The following is an 18,818-nucleotide window of genomic DNA, read 5'->3' as shown; positions in this document are numbered from 1 at the left end:
TTCAGGGGGTACCCTCCGCTCTGGGCCAGTGTCTTGTGTCCCCTGGGTGATTCTGTGCTCTCTGGGTCCTCTCTCTGCAATGATGGCACCTCCATTGTTTCCTACGGCTGAGGCCTTTCCCCTGGGCTCCTGTGCTGTTTCTGACAGCCTGGCAGGTGTCCCTTCAGCCACTCCCTGTGGCCTGTCTAAGGCGGAAGTGATCTCCTCTCGGGCTCTGCTTCCCCTCCTGTCCCACTCAGCCTTCACTGAGGTCTCTGCTAAGTCCTCTGTCTGGGACTCTTCAGAACAGCTTCTTGGATGTACTCCAGAAAGTTTGGGGAAATGGAATTAAAAGACCATTTTATTTAGGTGCAAACAATTTTGAAATACTTGCATGATTTTTTCATAGTGCTTATTTATCATGGGCGCTTCAAGGTGGCTTCATATTCTTCCTTCCCGCTGGTGTTGCCACTTCCCTGGCATGGGCTCTTTTCTCAGTGTGATGACAGCTGAGACCCAGCACCTGTTCCTACTGCATCCACTTGGATGGCTCTCTGGGCTTTCTCTAACTCCATAGGACAGGGAATGGCTCCATCATAGCGCTTGACCACACTAGGTGCTAATCATTTGTGTGGACAGCACTGAACTGCAAATTCTTTAGGGCTGAGATCCTCACCTTTTGGCTACCCTTCTGTGTTAGTCAGGTTTTTGTTACTACATTACAAATACTCTGGGGTGAGCATTTGGTGCAGTGGTTAGGACAAAACACTGTTTGAAAGACTTCTGTGTCCCGTATCAGAGTTCCTGGTTCAAGTTAGAGTTCCTGGGTTCAAGCTCTGGTGTCTTCCAATTACAGCTTCTGCTAATGAGCACTCTAACAGGTATGGGTGATGGATCAAGTACCTGGGTCCCTGCCACCCATGTGGGAGACCTGGATGGGGCTCCTGGCTCCTGGCTCTGACCTGGCCCAGCCCTTGCAGTTGCAGGCATTTAGACAGTAAACCAGTAGATGGGAAATCGCTGTCTCTTCCTTTTAAGTTCATTAAACAAAAAATTAAAATAACAATAACAACCACAGATAGTTAAGAGGAGCTTCTTAGGAAGGAAGGTTGATTTGGGCTTACGGTTTTGGAGGTTCACAGTCCAAGATCGGGCAGTCACCTTGGGCCAGACATCTGCATGATGCAGGCATGGTGACATGGTGAGCCAGGAACACAGAGAGTAACCGGGCCCAGCTCTGCTTGTACAATCAACCCTCTGGCGAGAACTGCCTTCTGTAGGCACACCCCAGTGACCCAAAGCCCTCCCACTGAGCCGGTCTCCTGGATCAAGTTAGATCAAGTCTCCACCCTGAACGTGTTAACCATTAACATTACTCTTTTAATGATTACCATAGGACTTTAGGGACCAAGCCCGTAATACATGGGCCTTTGGGCAGTACCCCAACTATTATCCAAAACACAACACAAGCCACACCCGCAGGAAATGGACTATAAACAGAACATGTTGCTTGAGGCATACACTTCTGCCGGGGAGTGGGCGGGGGGGGGGCGGCTCTTCCTGGTAGACTCGGCATGCAAGGCGGCTGCAGCTCACGTCTCAAGTCTCACTCCGTTCCTCCCGCAGGCTTGCTTCTCTAAGGAAGGCATCCTGCCCCAGCTCCATCAGCACATGGATGTCCTCAGGGAGCTGTGTGAGGAGCTCCCTTCACAGCACAGTCAGCAGGAAGGGAAGCGAGCACTCCGGGACTATGAACAAAAGATAGAAAGACTTCTGAGATGTGCGACGGAGATTCACGCCACCCTGCAGGCCACCGCGGGAGACCCGTCGGGGAACAAGTCAGTGCTTTCTTCAGGGTGAAGCCAGAAGCAAGTCTCTTGCAAAATCCAAACGACAAGAGGGACTCTTCCATGGCTGTTAGGCTTCATTTTTCTTGCTCTGTATTAATGTTGCAATTTTGATTGCTTTCTAGGGGGACTGTGGCCACGACTGAGAATGGAGGAAGGGATTCCCACAGGGAGGTGCCATTTGCAAAACCTGATCATCAGCCGCCAACGGAACAGGTGTTAAGTGTGGATAATGTCTTTTAGAAGCAAACCCAATGGAAAAAAAAAAAACCTAGAGTGTCCAAGAATCCTCTTCCTATTAATTAAGTGTTGGTTTCAGTGATCTCATTGGTTTCATCAGCTGGGAATTCCCTCTTCCCTAGTGCCAGGAAGACTATGTTTCCAAGAAGAAGAATGCAAGACTGTAGCAAGCATAGCTCAGCCTTCCTCCGGGACAACTGTTTCCAACAGAGACCCTTTTGAACTATTATTGAGTGTTTGCCAGCTCCATTACTACTGACAGTGGAAGGGGTGGCGCTCCATCCGGACACAGCCCTCCATTTCAGGGACATGCACTTTTATTGGTTGTCCTTTTTTTTTTTTTTATTAGAATGATTTCACTTTCCTTGCGAATTGAATTTTCTGAATTCTTGGGGTCTACAGTTGGCTTTTATATACACGCATTCTTCAGTAAGTTAATATGAACTTGGGATTTGGGATAAGGTCATTTGGGTGCAACAAATTTTGAAATCCATGCAGTTTTTTTCATACTGGGCATTGCCATGAACTTTCTGAAAATATTTTGCACAAAAATAAACATCTTTTGATTGCATTTCTATGAACGTTTTGAAGTGCCAACCTACAGCATAACCCAGACTGCCAGTGAGGACGTGTGGGAAAAGAACGCACTTATTGGTGTTTGTGGTTCTGTTCCCGCAAGTGTTGGGGTTCCTTTGGCTATGGCTGGGAGTTCTTGGGCGGGATCAGCATTTAGGAGCTGGGCGTATTTCATCACCGTGCCATCATCCCTATTAGGAGGCGAGAATGAGTCTCATAAATCTCTCTCCCCTGGGAAGGCTTTTCTCCCAGCTGTTGAAATCTCAGAAATTGTCCTAAGTCCTAGGGTGGGATATAAAGGATCAATGTAAGTCATTCGTCTTCTCCAGGCAATGAAGCACGTCTAAGCATTATGTGTACTCTTTGCCTGTCTGCTTAGGCGATGGAGCCAGCTAACTTCGTGCCTGCGTCGGAGGTAAAGCCTCAACAAGAAGCAAGCGTCGCGGAGCAGCATGAGAAGGAACACAGCCTCACTCTAGACAGTTTACAGAAGAGGTACCCTCGCGCTCGGCCACCCTGAGAACTTTCGTCCATGAAAACTTGCACTTGGCTAAAAGTTTTATTGATTTCTTTATTTGAAAGGCAGAGTGACAGAGAGAGAGAGAGAGAGAGAGAGAGAGAGAGAGAGAGACGTGTTAGACTTTAAAACACATTTTAAGGCCAGTGCTGGGGTGTGGTGGGCTGGGCCTCTGCCTGCTGCTGCTGTATCCCACGTGGGCGCTGGTTGCTAGTCCTAGTTGCCCCACTTCCGATCCAGCTCTCTGCTGTGGCCTGGGAAAGCAGTGGAAGATGGCCCAAGTGCTTGGGCCCCAGCACTCACGTGGGAGACTCAGATGAAGCTCCTGGTTTTGGATCTGCCCAGCTCCAGCCGTTGTGGCCATTTGGGGACTGAACCAGTGGATGGAAGACCTTTCTCTCCGTCTCTCTCTCTCTGTGACTCTACCCCTCAAGTAAATAAATAAATATCTATAAAGAGAAAAAACATTTTATTATCCTTTAGTTCTAACTTTTGGTCTAGTAACTTATACAGAAATTCCATAGGATTTCCTGATGCACACGTGATGGCGCTTAAGCATATTTTTGTCTTATTTTGGATGCTGAATAATTTTGCATATAATCTTTCTCCCAGGTATGTTACACAGAAGGAAATTCTTGAACTACACCTTCAAAGCAACAAATTCAGGATAACTTCTGCGTTCTCCAGTGAAAATGAAGAGAGTAGTGCTTGCTTACGGGACAAACTGACCGATCTCCAGGTAATTACCCAAATATAATTTCTCTAGTTATCTGTTTTATAAGGAAATAGCACCACCAGGGGTGTGGACATCACTCTCTGTTGGATTGCATTTCCAGTGTCACGCTGTTCCAGAGAGAGATTTGCTTCCAACTGCTAAACCTAGGAAGGCCTTTGGTACAGGGTCCTGATCTACTGCTTATGCTCTGATCTGCGGCTGCGGATAACTCTGTTTGCAGAGTTTTTGATTATGCTTGGACTTCTGGATGAATTATGAAAAACAAGGGGTATAAGGCGACTTCAATCTGCTCCTGCATTGCTGCCAAATTGATAAACCAGTGACTGGATATATTTTTTTTAGTTGTTTATTATCTTTTTTTTTTTTTTTTTTTTTGACAGGCAGAGTGGACAGTGAGAGAGAGAGACAGAGAGAAAGGTCTTCCTTTGCCGTTGGTTCACCCTCCAATGGCCGCCACGGCCAGCGCACCACGCTGATCCGAAGGCAGGAGCCAGGTGCTTCTCCTGGTCTCCCCTGGTGTGCCGGGGCCCAAGCACTTGGGCCATCCTCCACTGCACTCCCGGGCCATAGCAGAGGGCTGGCCTGGAAGAGGGGCAACCGGGACAGAATCCGGCGCCCCAACCGGGACTAGAACCCGCTGTGCCAGCGCTGCAGGAGGAGGATTAGCCTATTGAGCCGCGGCACCGGCAGTTGTTTATTATCTTTTAACAAAACTTAATGTATTTGAAAGATAGAGTGAGAGAGAGCGACAGGATTCCCATCCTCTGGTTTACTGTCCAAATGCCTGCAATGACTGCACCTGGGCCAAGCCAAAGCTGTGAACTGGGAACTCAGTACGGGTCTCCCAATTACTTGAGCCATCACCCACTGCCTCCCAGGGGGGCGCAGTAGCAAGAAACTGGAGTCAGGAGCCAGAGCAGGCATTGAACACCTGAATGGGATCATGGTGTCTCAACTGGCGTCTTCATCACTAGCCCAAATGCCCACGCCTGTTCATCAGCTTGACCGAATCGTCCTATTGACTACAATTGCTGTCCCCCAGTCATTGGGCAACGGGGGCAGGTGGTAGAGAGAATTGCATGCAGTCTGAGCAGTCGTCTTCCCAGAATATCTATCTATGTGGAAGTCTTGCACTTGGCCAAGGAGCTTGAGTGTGGGCACCAGAGCATAAGCTGTCCTTATTCTCACGACTGTCCTTACACGCAGGGCATCCTTACTGAGTGCTTGTGAACGCGTGAGCCCTCACAGGTTGAATCCATCATCAGGGAGCAAGAGGGTCCTGCGAGGTCCTCCGCTGTCCCCTCCCCGTGTTTTCTAGTCTCCTTCTTTTACGGTTCTTGGTCACAGTCCGCCATCTGGCTCCTCTGTGGTTTTCATCTCCTTAGGCAGAATGTATATGCATTCAAATCCCTGTTCAAGTCATGGATCCAGCATGTTTTCATCTCAATTAAGAAAGTGTCTTGAGCCCTTTCCCTAGGGACTGAATAATGAGTTGCTTAGAGAAGCTGCTTCCAGTCTTCGGGAAAATGGAAGAACAGATTATGTTGCTGATCCCTCCATAGAATTCTGTAACAATGCCTTGGAAACAACAACAGCAGAAGAACCAAGATACAGAATGATGGCTGTTTAATACTAAGCCATAAATTCAGTGCATTCTCTTCTTATTTGTATAGAAGTAGTTTTGAGGCACTCCAGTTTTCTTTTTTCTTAAAGAGTTATTTATTTGAAAGTCAGAGTTACAGAGAGAGAGAGAGGGAGAGGCAGAGAGAGAGAGAGAAGTGTCTTCCATCTGCTGGTTCACGCCCCAATTGGCCGCAACAGCCAGAGCTGCACCAATCCAAAGCCAGCAGCCAGGAGATTCTTCTGGGTCTCCCATGCAGGTGCAGGGGCCCAAGGACTTGGGCCATCTTCTACTGCTTTCTTAGGTCATAGCAGAGAGCCGGATGGGAAGTGGAGCAGTCGGGACTCGAACCGGCGCCCATATGGGATGCTGGCACTACAGACAGCAGCTTTACTTGCTATGCCACAGCGCCGGCCCCTCCGGTTTTATTTTAATTTAGAAGATAGTGAAGGTTTGGTACCCAGAAGAAGAGACTGTCTTTTCATACATCTGTATCTGTCTTTCTGAACTGTATTCTTTGTAGCTGCTTAGGAGAGGGGGTTTGGATACCTTTCCAAGTCCTGCTTTTGGGGCTGGTGCTGTGGTCCAGCAGGTAAAGCTGCCAGCTGCAGTGCTGGAATCCCATACGGGCACCGGTTTGCGTCCTGGCTGCTCCACTTCCAATCCAGCTCTCTGCTATGGCCTGGGAAAGCAGTAGAAGATGGCCCAAGTGCTTGGGCCCCTGCACCCACGTGGGAGACCTGGAGGAAGCTCCTGGCTCCTGGCTTCAGATCAGCCCAGCTCTGGCCATTGTGGCCAGTTAGAGAGTGAACCAGCGGATAAAAGACCTCTCTCTCTCTCTCCCTTTCTCTGCCTCTCCTCTCTTTGTGTAACTGTGACTTTCAAATAAATAAAATAGATCTTTAAAAAAAAGGAAAAAAGTCCTGTTTTTGATGTCTTGAACTTCAGCAAATGGGTCCTCTGAAGAGTGCAGTTAATATTGTTATTGCCTACAGGATAGTTTACTTGCAAAACGGCTGGAAGATATTTTAAATGCATGATCAGGGCCGGGGTTGTGGCACAGTGGGTTAAGCAGCTGCCTTCAATGCTAGCATCCCATAACAGAGCACTATTTCAGAACTTGGCTGCTCCACTTCAGATCCAGCTTCCTGCTAATGCACCTGGGAAAGCAGTGGAGGATGGCCCAAGTGCTTGGACCCTTGTACCCACATGGGAGACCCAGACGAAGTTCCTGGTTCCTGCCTTTGGCCTGGCCTATCTCTGGCTATTTCAGCCATTTGGGGAGTGAACCAACAGATGGGTGCTCTCTCTCTTTCTTTCTCTATTACTCTGCCTTTCAAATTAATAAATAAATCTTTCCAGAAAGTGCATTGTCCTGTGAAATGTTGCTTTTGCTACTATACTTGGTATATGTCTCATTTTCTATGAACAGAATCATTCTGGCTATTATCCTGTTAGCTGATGAATTAATTTTTTCATTTCATATAGGACTTAAAAAATGAAACTGATGCTTACTGGAAGGAGTTTGAAATCACCTCCCTGAAATTAGAAAATCTTGTGAGTGAGGTGGAGAAGCCTGCGATAGTTAAGGCACGAGATGGACTAAAGGAAAAAGAAGGGGAGCTTCACCTAACCCTTCACGCCAGGTATGACTCTGGCATCTGTTAGCCTGGAGTTTCGGAAACTTCGTCATTCGCAAATGCCATTCTTAGCAAGCCTTTTCTACACTGAATGTGTCACTGTATTTAGCTGCCTTATGGAAGACAGTTTGCTGTTACGATTGCTGTTTTGCTGATAAGAAGACTGCTGTGCAGAAATAATGAAGTAACCAGGCCACTCCACTAGCCAGAGACGTGTGCAGGGACTTGACAAGGTTCCGGAAGAATGGAATGAAGAGACTGGTTGCTATGGTGCAGAACAATTTTTGAAATTCAGGCGTAGTTTTTTCATAATACATGTCATTCAAGAACTGTATGGTGACCTCTCACATGCATAGATTTCAGTTTTTTTAAAAAAAGATTTATTTATTTGAAAGGAAGAGTTATATATATATAGTTATATATATAAGGCAGAGAGGCAGAGAGAGAGAGGTCTTCCATCCGCTGGTTCACTCCCCAGGTGGTCACAATGGCCAGAGCTGTGCCAGTCCACAGCAGGAAGACAGGAGCTTCCTCTGGGTCTCCTATATGGGTGCAGGGGCCCAAGGACTTAGACCATCTTCTGCTGCTTTCCCAAGCACATTAGCAAGGAGCTGGATCAGAAGTGGAGCAGATGGGATGTGAACCAGTGCCCATATGGGATGCTGGCACTGCAGGTGGTGGCTTTACCTGCTATGCCACAGTGCTGGCCCCATCAGTACTAATGATGTTGAAACAGCAGCAGTGAATTGGCCTTGTCCTGAAGCAGTGGATTAGGATGAGCTTAGCTCTGCTGCCTCTCACTAAATAAATGTCTCTTGAATGAAGGAATAAATTGGTCCGTGGATTGGAAAAAAAAAAAGGCTTGAATATAACCAACAGCTCATTCTTTGGTATTTTGCTTCTACGTTTTTAAAAATAATTTACTTATTTATTTATTTGAAAGGCAGAAGAACAAAGAGAGAAAGACAGAGAGACCCACTCCACTGACAGTTAGGACTGGGCCGGGCTGACACCAGGAGCCGTGAACCCAATCTGGGTTGCACAGGTGGATGGCAGGGATCCAACCATTTGCGCCATCAGCTGGTGCCTTCCGGGGGACGCATTAGCAGACAGCTGGAATGGATCAGAAAGCAGTGGGGCCTGGAACCAGGCACTACAGTGTGCTGTACGCTGCACACACTTTCCACTCCTGGGCTTGATGGTCTGCATATCGTGTATTGTTATTGGATAGCCATTTTCTGCTGTTGGTTAAGTAATGGTATGAATATGTTGTAGGGATAATTTTCTGCTGCACATCCCTCTCATGTCTGTTACATTTTTCCCCAGGCTGAAGTCTTTGGAGACAGCACTGCAGACTGTGTCCCCTGTAGAGAGGGAGACAGTGTTTCTCTGTGGCTTGGATTTGTCCCTTCCTGAAATTGTCATCCAGGACTTTCATCTTGTCAATGCTGATGGCATCTATCAATACCTGAGGGTAAATATAAGCAAATCTAAACTTAAATAAGTAAATGTAGATATCATTGTATAGATTTAGACTATAAGCCACAATAAAAACTTCAACAATTTTGATTGTTACAGAAGAGGGTACATTTAAGAGTTTCCAGAAAATGGAATTAAAAATTCAAATTCCATGCATACAAAGATCTTCAAAAAATTTATGAAAAGTGCACATTAGGAATAGGAATGCATATAGGAAAAAACTATGTGTGGATTCCAACATATTCTTAGGTCAAAATAAACTTTTCTTTTATTTCCATTTTCCCACAAACTTTTTGACATATACTTGTACTTCTCAACCTTTTGATTTCTTGCAAATTTGGAAGTAGGTACCCTGGCGTAAATTATGGGACATCTTCTGAGAATTCAAGATGAAGCCTTGTTTATGAGTGTCTCCTTCAGCGTCTGAGTTCCTAAACACACGAGACATTGAGGCTTACCTCGACATATTCTGCCGTTTACTTACTTACATTCCGTCTGAAAAATGAAAAATCTTTGATTTATTTCCCTGATGATGCAGCAGATGTCTCAATAGCTTGTCGCTAGTCGCTTGCTTTGGCGTAGATAACTTCCATGTTTGCTTTCTTTGGGGGATTGAAACATCAGCAAGGACACTGGGTAATGAAACAGCGGGGCCAGCCGATCATTTGTCATTTAAATGTTCCCTTGTGTCCAAACTGTCAGCTTTGGTTGCACTCATAAGCATTTTTCTAGACCAAATCTCATAAATTAGGGACTGGTTTCTGATGCTTTCTGGACCCAAGTCTTTTTTGGCGTTTCCTACCTTTATTTTAGGACATCCAGGACTCCGTAGCAAAGCAGATTGAAATCTGTAATGAAGAGTTGGACAGCTTCGCATCAAAGGAATTGCACCCATCTGACGTGCAGGCAGCACAGAACATTACACTGACCTGCAAAGCGCAACTTGAAGGAATGAGCCACAAGGTGCAGACCAGGGACAGCGCCCTCAGAGCTCTGGAAGACTTTCTGGAATGTCTAAGAACAGCTAAACCCTCTGCTGAGGGCACCACAGACCGGCCAGCCGTGCAGAACCCGGAAGCACCAGGAAACGCCTCCAAGGCAGAAAACGAAGTGGGCGCAACTCAGCTACTGAAAGACAGGGCCAGGCATTTGGACGAAAGTTTGGAGGTGCTTGGCGTCAGCCTTAAAGATGTGCAGCAAGGGGAAGACACGTCCTGTGAAAAGCTGCTGGAGGCTTTGAGCCTAAGGGTATTGGGGTCCTGTGGCTCCAGCCCACGGGAGGAGCTCACCGAGGAAGCCAGATTACTGGAAACTTGCATTCTCAGAAATAACGAGCTCTTCAAAAACATTCAAGATGTACAGAGCCAGATCAGTAAACTTGGCCTTAAGGACCCTACCATCCCAGCCGTGAAGCATCGGTAAGCACCGGGTGGTCTCCGGCGCACTGGTCTGTGGTTTTGAATCTCCGAGGGTGACGCGGCGGCTCCCTGCGTCTCAAGTCAGCATCCTCCTGCTTGATCCTTGCCTTTCCAAAATGAGACGCGGTTCATTTTCCCGTCTCTGAAGCGTGTGTTCCCCGCGGGTGTGGAGGGCAGGAGGTCCTTCAGATTCTCTTGTGCTTCCGTGTGGTTAGTGCGGGTCCTTGCGGGAGGAGACTGACACACCCACGCTTGGGACGCAGCAGGTGCAGGAGGCCGGACATGCGCCTGTGCGTCTCACTGCTGCTGCGTTCGCCCGGGTTACTGAGTCTCTTCCCTATAGGATGAGGCTGGGGGCCGAGTGGGCGGGCCTGGGGCTGAACCCAGAGTCTGGCTCAGGTTGGCGTTCGTGCTGGAGACCGAGCAGAGCCGTGCAGGCTGGTGGGGACCTCAGAAAGTTTATGGAAAAATGGCATTAAAAGAGAAATTCATTTTGGTGCAAAAATGAATAAATTCAGTAGTTAGTTAATTTGAGAAGCAAAGAGACAGAGTTTCCATCCACTGGTTCACTCTCCAAACTCCTGCAGGTTCTGGGGAACTGGAACTGGGAACTCAATCCCAGAATCCCATGTGGGTACCAGGAACCCAGTTACGTGGGTCCACACTGCTGCCTCCCAGGGTCTGCATTTGCAGGAAGCTGGAGTCGGGAGCCAGAGCCAAGACTCCGGCTCAGACACTCCCGTGTGGGATGCAGGCATCTTAAATGTTAGGCTAAAGTCCTCTCCTTCCAGAAATTTGAAATCCATGCATGTGAGAGATCTTCCAAAGTTTTTGGGAAATGCATGGTTTTTGCAAAAACTGTGCATGGATTGCAACCTTTATTTTGGACCAAAATAAACTGGTCTTTTAATGCCATTTTCCACAGGCTTTTTAAAAAAGATTTACTTATTTATTTGAAATGAAGAGAGAGAAAGAGAGAGAGGGATCTTCCATCCACTAATTCATTCCCCAAATGGCCGCAACAGTCGGGGCTGGGCCAGACTGAAGCCAGGAGCCAGGAGCTTCCTCTGGGGCTCCCACGTGGAGCTGACCAGGTCCCTCTGTAGAGCTGCGTGTGCCCCTCCCTCTGCCATTGCCCTGTGCCCTCGCTCCCCACGAGATTCTTATACCTAGAGTGCCCCAGTTCAATCTGATGTCCTGGAATAAAAATTAGATTCTACTTGAATCCATTGTAATTATCAATTTGTAAATGGATCATAGGTAAGTATGACTTTATAAATGAAAACCACATATTGATATACTTATTAATAATTACTACATAAAATAAATGCCTTTAGTGATTGATGTAGCTATTAACAGAACAGCTATGCATTGTCTCCAGGCACTTTTTAGGTATTGAGAGAGCAACAGTGATGACAAAATAGGTAAAAATTCTTGTGCCTCATAGAATTTATTAAAAAAATGCATGCTGAGAAAAAGTTATGCATGGATTTTTAAAATGTTTTGCACCAAGAGAAGCTTAAAAATTCTTGTAGAACTTATTTAGTAACTTATTTTGGAGAGAGAGAACACTCCCATCTGCTGGTTTACTCCCCAAGTGCCCTCAATGGCTGGACCTGGGCCAGGCTGAAACCAGGAAGTGAGAACCCAGTCTGGGTCTCCTACGTGAGCCATCACTACTGCCACCAAGGCATGGCTTAGGGAGCTGGCACTGCAAATGGAAGCTGGACTTGAACCCAGGCTCTCTGACATGGGATGCAGGCGTCCCAAGTGGCTTCCTACCCACTCAGCCAAGCACCTGCCCCGAAACTTACCTTTCCGTTGCATTTCCCATGAGCCTTTTGAAGTGCCCTCTGTGTCTGGTGGTGCTAACATCTGTGGAGAATCAGTAAGGTGAGGGCTGCAGTTCAGTAGGGTCATCAGGCGAGGCCTCACTGAGGGTGACCTTTGAGTAAGATGAGTTACCAGAACAAAGCCACGTGCCTTCCTGGAGGAAATGTCTTCTAGGCTCAGGGCGCAGTAGCGACAGCAGAGAAATGAGTGGAGGTCCCGTAGGTGATGTTGGGACAGGGCTGTGATGTGTGCTACAGGCTGTAGGCCAGATGGTGCTTCGACTTTTCCTTTGAGTGACTGGAAGTCTTGGAACGTTCTGAACAGAAATTATTGGGCGTTCATCGTAGTTCTCTCTGGCTGCGGTGTTGAAAGTAGGCTGTAGGAGTCGAGAGAAGTCCCGGGAAGTCTGGCTTGATCTATTGCAATCCTCCCTGTAAGCGGGGATGATGGCACGGGCAGGGGGGAGGTGGTGGCCGGTGCTAAGCGTCTGTGTGTCTTGAAGACAGAGGACACAGGCTGGCTGACACCTGGGCTCTGGGCCTGAAAGGAACTTCAGAGCCAGCAGTGATGGCCAGGTTTGACCTGAGCAGTTGGAGGAATGGAGAATTCAGTGAGACGAGAAAGACAGATGCTTATCTGGGATCGATGGAGCGGTCAGGTGTGCTTGGTCTTAGAAATGAGGGCTATTTTGACATTAAAGTAGTGATAGCCAAAAGACTTTTTCAAAAATTTGTATTTATTTATTTGAGTTACAAAGAGAGGGATCTTCCACCTGCTGGTTCACTCCCCAAATAGCCGCAAAGGCTGGAGCTGGGCCGATCAGAAGCCAGGAGCTTCTTTCAGGTCTCCCACATGGGTGCAGGGACCCAAGCACTTGGGCCATCTTCTACTGCTTTCCCAGGCCCTAGCAGAGAGCTGGATCAGAAGTGGAGCAGCTAGGACTTGAACCAGCGCCCATATGGGATGCCGGCGCCGCAGGTGGAGGCTTAGCCTACTACACCACAGTGCCAGCCTCACCCACAAGACTCTTGAAGACAGATGGCTTCAGGAGACAGGAGAGAGGTCTGGGCCACTTGCAGCCTGGGACTGGCCAGCGCGGCCCCAGGAGGGAGCTATGTAGGCTTCTCAAGAGAAGGTTCAGGTTGAACATTCTGGGGTTTTCCAAGTAAAGGTGAGGGAGGTGAAGGAGAACCAGTGTGAGATACTGGGAAGGAGCTGCGAGTGCTTTAGGGGGAAAGTCAGCAGAGCCTGGGGCCAGGTGAGGCGGGCATTTCAAGTGAGGAGGAGGTGACCCCTGGGTCAGACCCTGCAGAGCACCCACGCAAGGTGCAGCTTGGGAATGGTACATGCATTTCCCGGTGTGCAGGGTGCTGGAGATCTTGACCGCAGTTTTGATGGAGCAGGAGGCAGTGAAAGCCTTAGGGCAGTGCATTTAAGAGAAGCTGCGGGGCTCGCGCTGTGGTGCAGCGGATTAAAACCCCAGCCTGCCACACTGGCATCTCCTATGGGCACTGGTTCAATTCCTGGCTGCTCCACTTCCGATCCAGCTCTCTGCTATGGCCTGGGAAAGCAGTAGAACATGGCCCAAGTTCTTGGGCCCCTGCACCCACGTGGAAGGCCCGGAAGAAGCTCCTGGTTTCTGGCTTTGGATCGGCACAGCTCCGGCCATTGCGGCCATCTGGGGAGTGAACCAGCGAGTGGAAGACCTCTCTCTCTGTCTCTCTCTCTCTCTCTCTGCCTCTCCTCTCTGTGTAACTCTGACTTTCAAACAAATAAATAAATCTTTAAAAAAAAAAGAAGAAGCTGCAGGAGAGGAAGTAGAGGCGTGAGCAGTTGCACAGTGTTGGTTAGGTGAAAGGTGTTAATCCCACCAGAACTCATTTACAGGTTAAACCCTGCATTAAATGAGCCTTTTGATGTATGAGAGCTTTTCATACGTGGTACTTTGAAACATTTGTGGAGCATGGAACTAAAACATGCATTTATTCTGGTGCAAAAGTTTTTGAAACCCATACATAGATTTATTTTTTTTATTTTTATTTTTTGACAGGCAGAGTGGACAGTGAGAGAGAGAGACAGAGAGAAAGGTCTTCCTTTGCCGTTGGTTCACCCTCCAATGGCCGCCGCGGCTGGCGCGCTGCGGCACCGCACTGATCCGATGGCAGGAGCCAGGAGCCAGGTGCTTTTCCTGGTCTCCCATGGGGTGCAGGGCCCAAGCACCTGGGCCATCCTCCACTGCACTCCCGGGCCACAGCAGAGAGCTGGCCTGGAAGAGGGGCAGCCGGGACAGAATCTGGCACCCCAACCGGGACTAGAACCCGGTGTGCCAGCGCCGCTAGGCGGAGGATTAGCCTAGTGAGCCGCGGCGCCGGCCCATACATAGATTTTTTTATAATCAGCATTTTCTTTGTTGTTGTGGTTTTAAAGATTGATTGATTGATTTGAAAGTTGGTGTTATAGAGAGGGAGAGACAGAGAGATCTTCCAGGTGCTGGTTCACTCCCCAAATGGCCTCAACAGCCAGAGCTGGGCCAGGCTGAAGCCAGGAGCCAGGGGCTTCCTCTGTGTCTCCCGCGTGGGTACAGGGGCCCAAACACCTGGGCCATCCTCTGCTGCTTTCCCAGGCCCATTAGCAGGGAGCTGGATCAGAAGCGGAGCAGCCAGGTATCCACTCGGCGCTCATACAGGATGCTGGTGTCCCAAGGCAGTTCAAACCGTTGTGTTCCCATCATGCCAGTCCTGATAGAATAGGCATTTTTGGTGAGCTTTTGAATACTCCCATATCTGCAAGAATTTCAAAAATTTTTGCACTAAAGTAAACTACGAATAATTGCATTTCCCTATCAGCTTTGTAACGTGTCCTTGGACAAAGGGCAGAAGAGCAAGCCTGCCCTAGCTCTCTCTGTTCTCCGTGGCCTCTCACGCCCTTCCCTCATCCAACTCTGATCTCAACATTTCACACATACTCACACACACTCGCTCTGTGCCTCTCTCCCACACACACATATACCTTTCATAAGAATACTCATCACAGAACAAAAATCGCTGTGTGTTGTTTTATACATTTATTATGTGCATATTTATTCTATTTCTACTTATTATTTATTATATGTATTTAAGAGCATACTAGTATTCTGGAAAAACAAGGCATCTCCTAAACTCTGCCACAGGAAATGTGTACTTTTATTTTTTTAATTTTTAAAATTTTTATTTATTTGATTTGATTTTTAAATCTGTGCTTTTGGCACTAACCTCATGAGGACACTAAAATTGACGTCAGTATTCCCAACCCCCAATCCATCCCCACCATTACCTGTATTTGTATTGGGTCATGTTGGTTAACAGTTCTTTACCAAGCTCTTTTCCATAATGCAGGAAAAAATCATTAATCAGACTGGATAAGGATCTGGATGGATACGAGGAAGAGAAGAAGCACCTTCAAGAATTGGCTCTTTCTCTCCCGCAATTCCAAGATGGCAGAGAACTTGTACTGAGTCAGCAGTGCCACCGTACCGTGCGCCTGTGGGAGAACACGAAAGCTGCGCTGGCCGAGTGGTAAGAGAAGACGCCGCTCCTCTGCACAGCTAGCTCTTGGGAACATGTACGCTGAGATACATTTGCAGGGGGCGTAAACGTGAGGCGCGCAGGGGGCGTAAACGTGAGGCGCGCAGGGGGCGTAAACGTGAGGTGCGCAGGGGGCGTAAACGTGAGGTGCGCAGGGGACGTAAACGTGAGGCGCGCAGGGGCGTAAACGTGAGGCGCGCAGGGGACGTAAACGTGAGGTGCGCAGGGGACGTAAACGTGAGGCGCGCAGGGGCGTAAACGTGAGGCGCGCAGGGGACGTAAACGTGAGGTGCGCAGGGGACGTAAACGTGAGGTGCGCAGGGGCGTAAACGTGAGGCGCGCAGGGGGCGTAAACGTGAGGCGCGCAGGGGGCGTAAACGTGAGGCGTGCACCCTGGTGCTCTCGGGACTGGCGCCTGGGTGTGCGGTTCTGGCACCTGCCTCTCTCTAACTCTGCCTTTCAAATACATAAATAAATATTTATAAATTTGAAAACCAAGGTAGTAAAGCATGACACGTGGAAAGTGCTTTCTTAGCTTACCTAGGTCGTTCTTGCAGGATCCTAAGAGAAGCAATGATTTACAATGTTACTTGCAGACACGTAGCTGTTTTCCTTTTCTCTCTGCACAGCCTTGAACAATGTGGAAGAGTTTTGGAGCTCCTAAAACAATATCATAATTTTAAAAGCACCTTGACCACTTTGATTCAGAAAGAAGAGAACGCCATCTCCCTCCAGGCTTCGTACATGGGAAGGGAAAACCTGAAGAAGAGGATCGCAGAGGTGAGTCCTGTTCCCAAAGAAAGCCTACACAGTGAGCTCAGGGAGGATACTGGAGCCTCAGTGATTTTTCAGGGTAGGCATTACGGTGCAGTGGGTTAAGCTGCACTCGGGACACCTGCATCCCATATCAAGGTGCCTGGTTCGAGTCCTGGCTCCTCCACTTCCCATCCAGCTTCCTGCTAATGTGTGTCCCTGGGGACAGCAGGCGGTGGCTCAAGTACTTCAGTCCTTGCCACCTGTGTGGGAGACCTGGCTTGAGTTCCAGTCTCCTGGCTTCAGCCTGTCCCAGCCCTGGCTGCTGTGGGCATTTGGGGACTGAACCAGCAGATGGATGATTCTCTCTCTCTCTCCCTCCCTCTCTCTCTCTCTCGCTCTCTCTCTCTATTTTAAATAAGTAAAAATAAATACACACTTATAAATAAATTCAGTAACTTTTGAAACTTGATATAAAATAAGTTACTAGTGACTCTTGTCTTAGCAGATATCTAGGAATTTATTGAATTTATCACCAGGGCTTGCAAAACATCAGTTCCGGGGGGATGCTGGGTTGCATCTGCTGTTTGGGCTTTGGTAGCTGGAGCGGTGGTTCTGCTGAAGCCCTGAGGCCCCTGCTGCTGCCTCTGTAAGTTTGTAGCTGGCTTTGTACCCACCTTCCACCTACAGGAACCTGAACCTGCGCCACAGGCTTGAGCGAAGGCAGACGAGAGGAAAATCGTCTCTTGCGAGTGGACAAGGGGAAAATGGCATTTCTATTCCTCTCTGGGTTGTGTAAGCTCATCTTCACATTGCTCTGTGTATGGCCTCCCTAATCACCACTTCATGTTTTAGGAAGTGTAACAGTTTTGGACACTAGATGTCATTATTTTCTGTGATTTGTGTACAGCAGTCGTCAACCAGAGAAGTGAAGAATGGAATAATTAGAAGACATCCCTGTACCATTTCACGAGACACAAGAAAGTTGCTTTTCCTGATTTTTTAAAAAATTTATTTATTTATTTGAAAGGAAGAGTTACAGAGAGGCAGAGGCAGAGAGAGAGAGAGAATTATGTCTTCTATCTGATGGTTCACTCCCCAGTTGGCTGCAACCGCCGGAGCTGCACCAATCTGAATGAGGCCAGGAGCCAGGAGCTTCTTCCTGGTCTCCCATGTGGGTGCAGGGGCCCAAGCACTTGGGCCATCCTCCACTGCTTTCCCAAGCCATAGCAGAGAGCTGGATTGGAAGAGGAGCAGCTGGGACTAGAACTGGCACCCATATGGGATGCCGGCACCACAGGTGTAGGATTAACCTACTGCGCCATGGCACAGGCCCCGAAATTATCTTTTAATCCTATGTTCCCATGAACTTTTTGAAATATCCTCACCTTCCTGGATGTTAGAGAGTGATTTTGGTCAACTTCCCCAGCTGTTGAAAGCAACACCAGTGCAGCCTTCAGCTACCAGATTGGTACACGCCATTTCATTTTGATTGGGAATGATTAACCCCCAAGGCTTAGGTGACAGAGTGTTGGGCAAAGCTCTTATCTCAGATCCACTCTCTCAGACTCACTTTTGAAACGCTGACCAGTGGGAAAGAGCACAGTACACATCCTAGTTGTCCAATAGGTGTCTGTGGCCGTGGCTTCCTGTCCGACCCAACTGCAGGAGGCTGAGACCCTGGGCAGGACGGTGGTGTGCTCAGATGCAGCCCATGTGGTTCCACGCAGTGGAGCCTGCTTCTGGGGACCTGGGAGCACCGGCCCTCGTTCCACTGGATTCTTTTTTTTTTTTTAAAGGTTTATTTATTTTTTTGAAAGGCAGAGTTACAGAGAGAGAGAAAAAGAGAAAGAGAGAGAGATGTCTTTCATCTGCTGGCTTACTCCCCAAATGGCTGCAACATTCAGAGCTGGGCTGATCCAAAGTCAGGAGCCAGGAGCTTCTTCCAGGTCTCCCACACAGGTGCAGGGCCCAGGCACTTGGGCCATCTTCCACTGCTTTCCCAGGCCATAGCAGAGAGCTGGATCGGAAGTGGGGCAGCCGGGACTCAAACTGGCACTCATATGGGATGCTGGCACTGCAGGTGGCTGTACCCATTGAGCCACAGTGCCAGCCCCCATTTGATTGGATTTGGAGAGCTCTGATTTCCATTGCTGTAGGAGTCCAGCGTGTTCAGCCTTACAAGATCTTCTTGGACTTGTGTCCCTGTTTGCATCACCACCCTTCTGTGTGCCCTGATGCCAGATCTCCTGCATGGTGCGTTTGTTCCAGGGTCAAGGTCTCAGCCTTGTTCCATAGACCCTGAACCTTTTCCTTGTATACTGACAGATGCCTGGTTCCTCTTGCCTTGCTGCTTCTCTGTTTGTGCAAATCCCTCTCAGTTCAGGAGCCCCGCCTTAGCCCTGCTAAGTGTGATCCAGTTAGCAGCAGACCCTACCTTTCTGGATTTGCCGAGGTAGCACCTGTCAGTCCTTAGCCAGGGCTCCTTGGTTCAGTGCCAGAGACTTAATCAGCAGCTATGATGCCCACTCTGTGTGTGACCTGTCGGATAGCTGTAGGACCCCATAACTGTAAACTCGACTTCCTAGAAGCTTCCTCCTGCCCCCCTATTGGCAG

General features: G+C 48.4%; 1 protein-coding gene across 8 annotated transcripts in view; it reads left to right on the top strand.

The window, feature by feature from the left end:
- SYNE2 (spectrin repeat containing nuclear envelope protein 2) overlaps nucleotides 1–18,818 on the top strand; it is a 394,119-nt gene that overhangs the window by 141,846 nt on the left and 233,455 nt on the right. For all 8 annotated transcript variants that reach the window (XM_051826403.2, XM_051826401.2, XM_051826405.2 and 5 more), the window contains exons 24-32: nucleotides 1,606–1,817; nucleotides 1,952–2,042; nucleotides 3,022–3,137; nucleotides 3,772–3,898; nucleotides 7,005–7,162; nucleotides 8,483–8,630; nucleotides 9,449–10,053; nucleotides 15,261–15,440; nucleotides 16,079–16,229. In XM_051826403.2, coding sequence (XP_051682363.2) covers nucleotides 1,606–1,817; nucleotides 1,952–2,042; nucleotides 3,022–3,137; nucleotides 3,772–3,898; nucleotides 7,005–7,162; nucleotides 8,483–8,630; nucleotides 9,449–10,053; nucleotides 15,261–15,440; nucleotides 16,079–16,229 — 1,788 coding nt within the window. The remainder of the gene's footprint in view (nucleotides 1–1,605; nucleotides 1,818–1,951; nucleotides 2,043–3,021; nucleotides 3,138–3,771; nucleotides 3,899–7,004; nucleotides 7,163–8,482; nucleotides 8,631–9,448; nucleotides 10,054–15,260; nucleotides 15,441–16,078; nucleotides 16,230–18,818) is intronic.

This window comes from Oryctolagus cuniculus, chromosome 20, assembly GCF_964237555.1.
Source record: "Oryctolagus cuniculus chromosome 20, mOryCun1.1, whole genome shotgun sequence".
Classification (NCBI taxonomy): Eukaryota; Metazoa; Chordata; class Mammalia; order Lagomorpha; family Leporidae; genus Oryctolagus; species Oryctolagus cuniculus.
The sequence above is the reverse complement of the archived record's forward strand: the minus strand, read 5'-3'. Positions and strand labels throughout refer to the sequence as shown.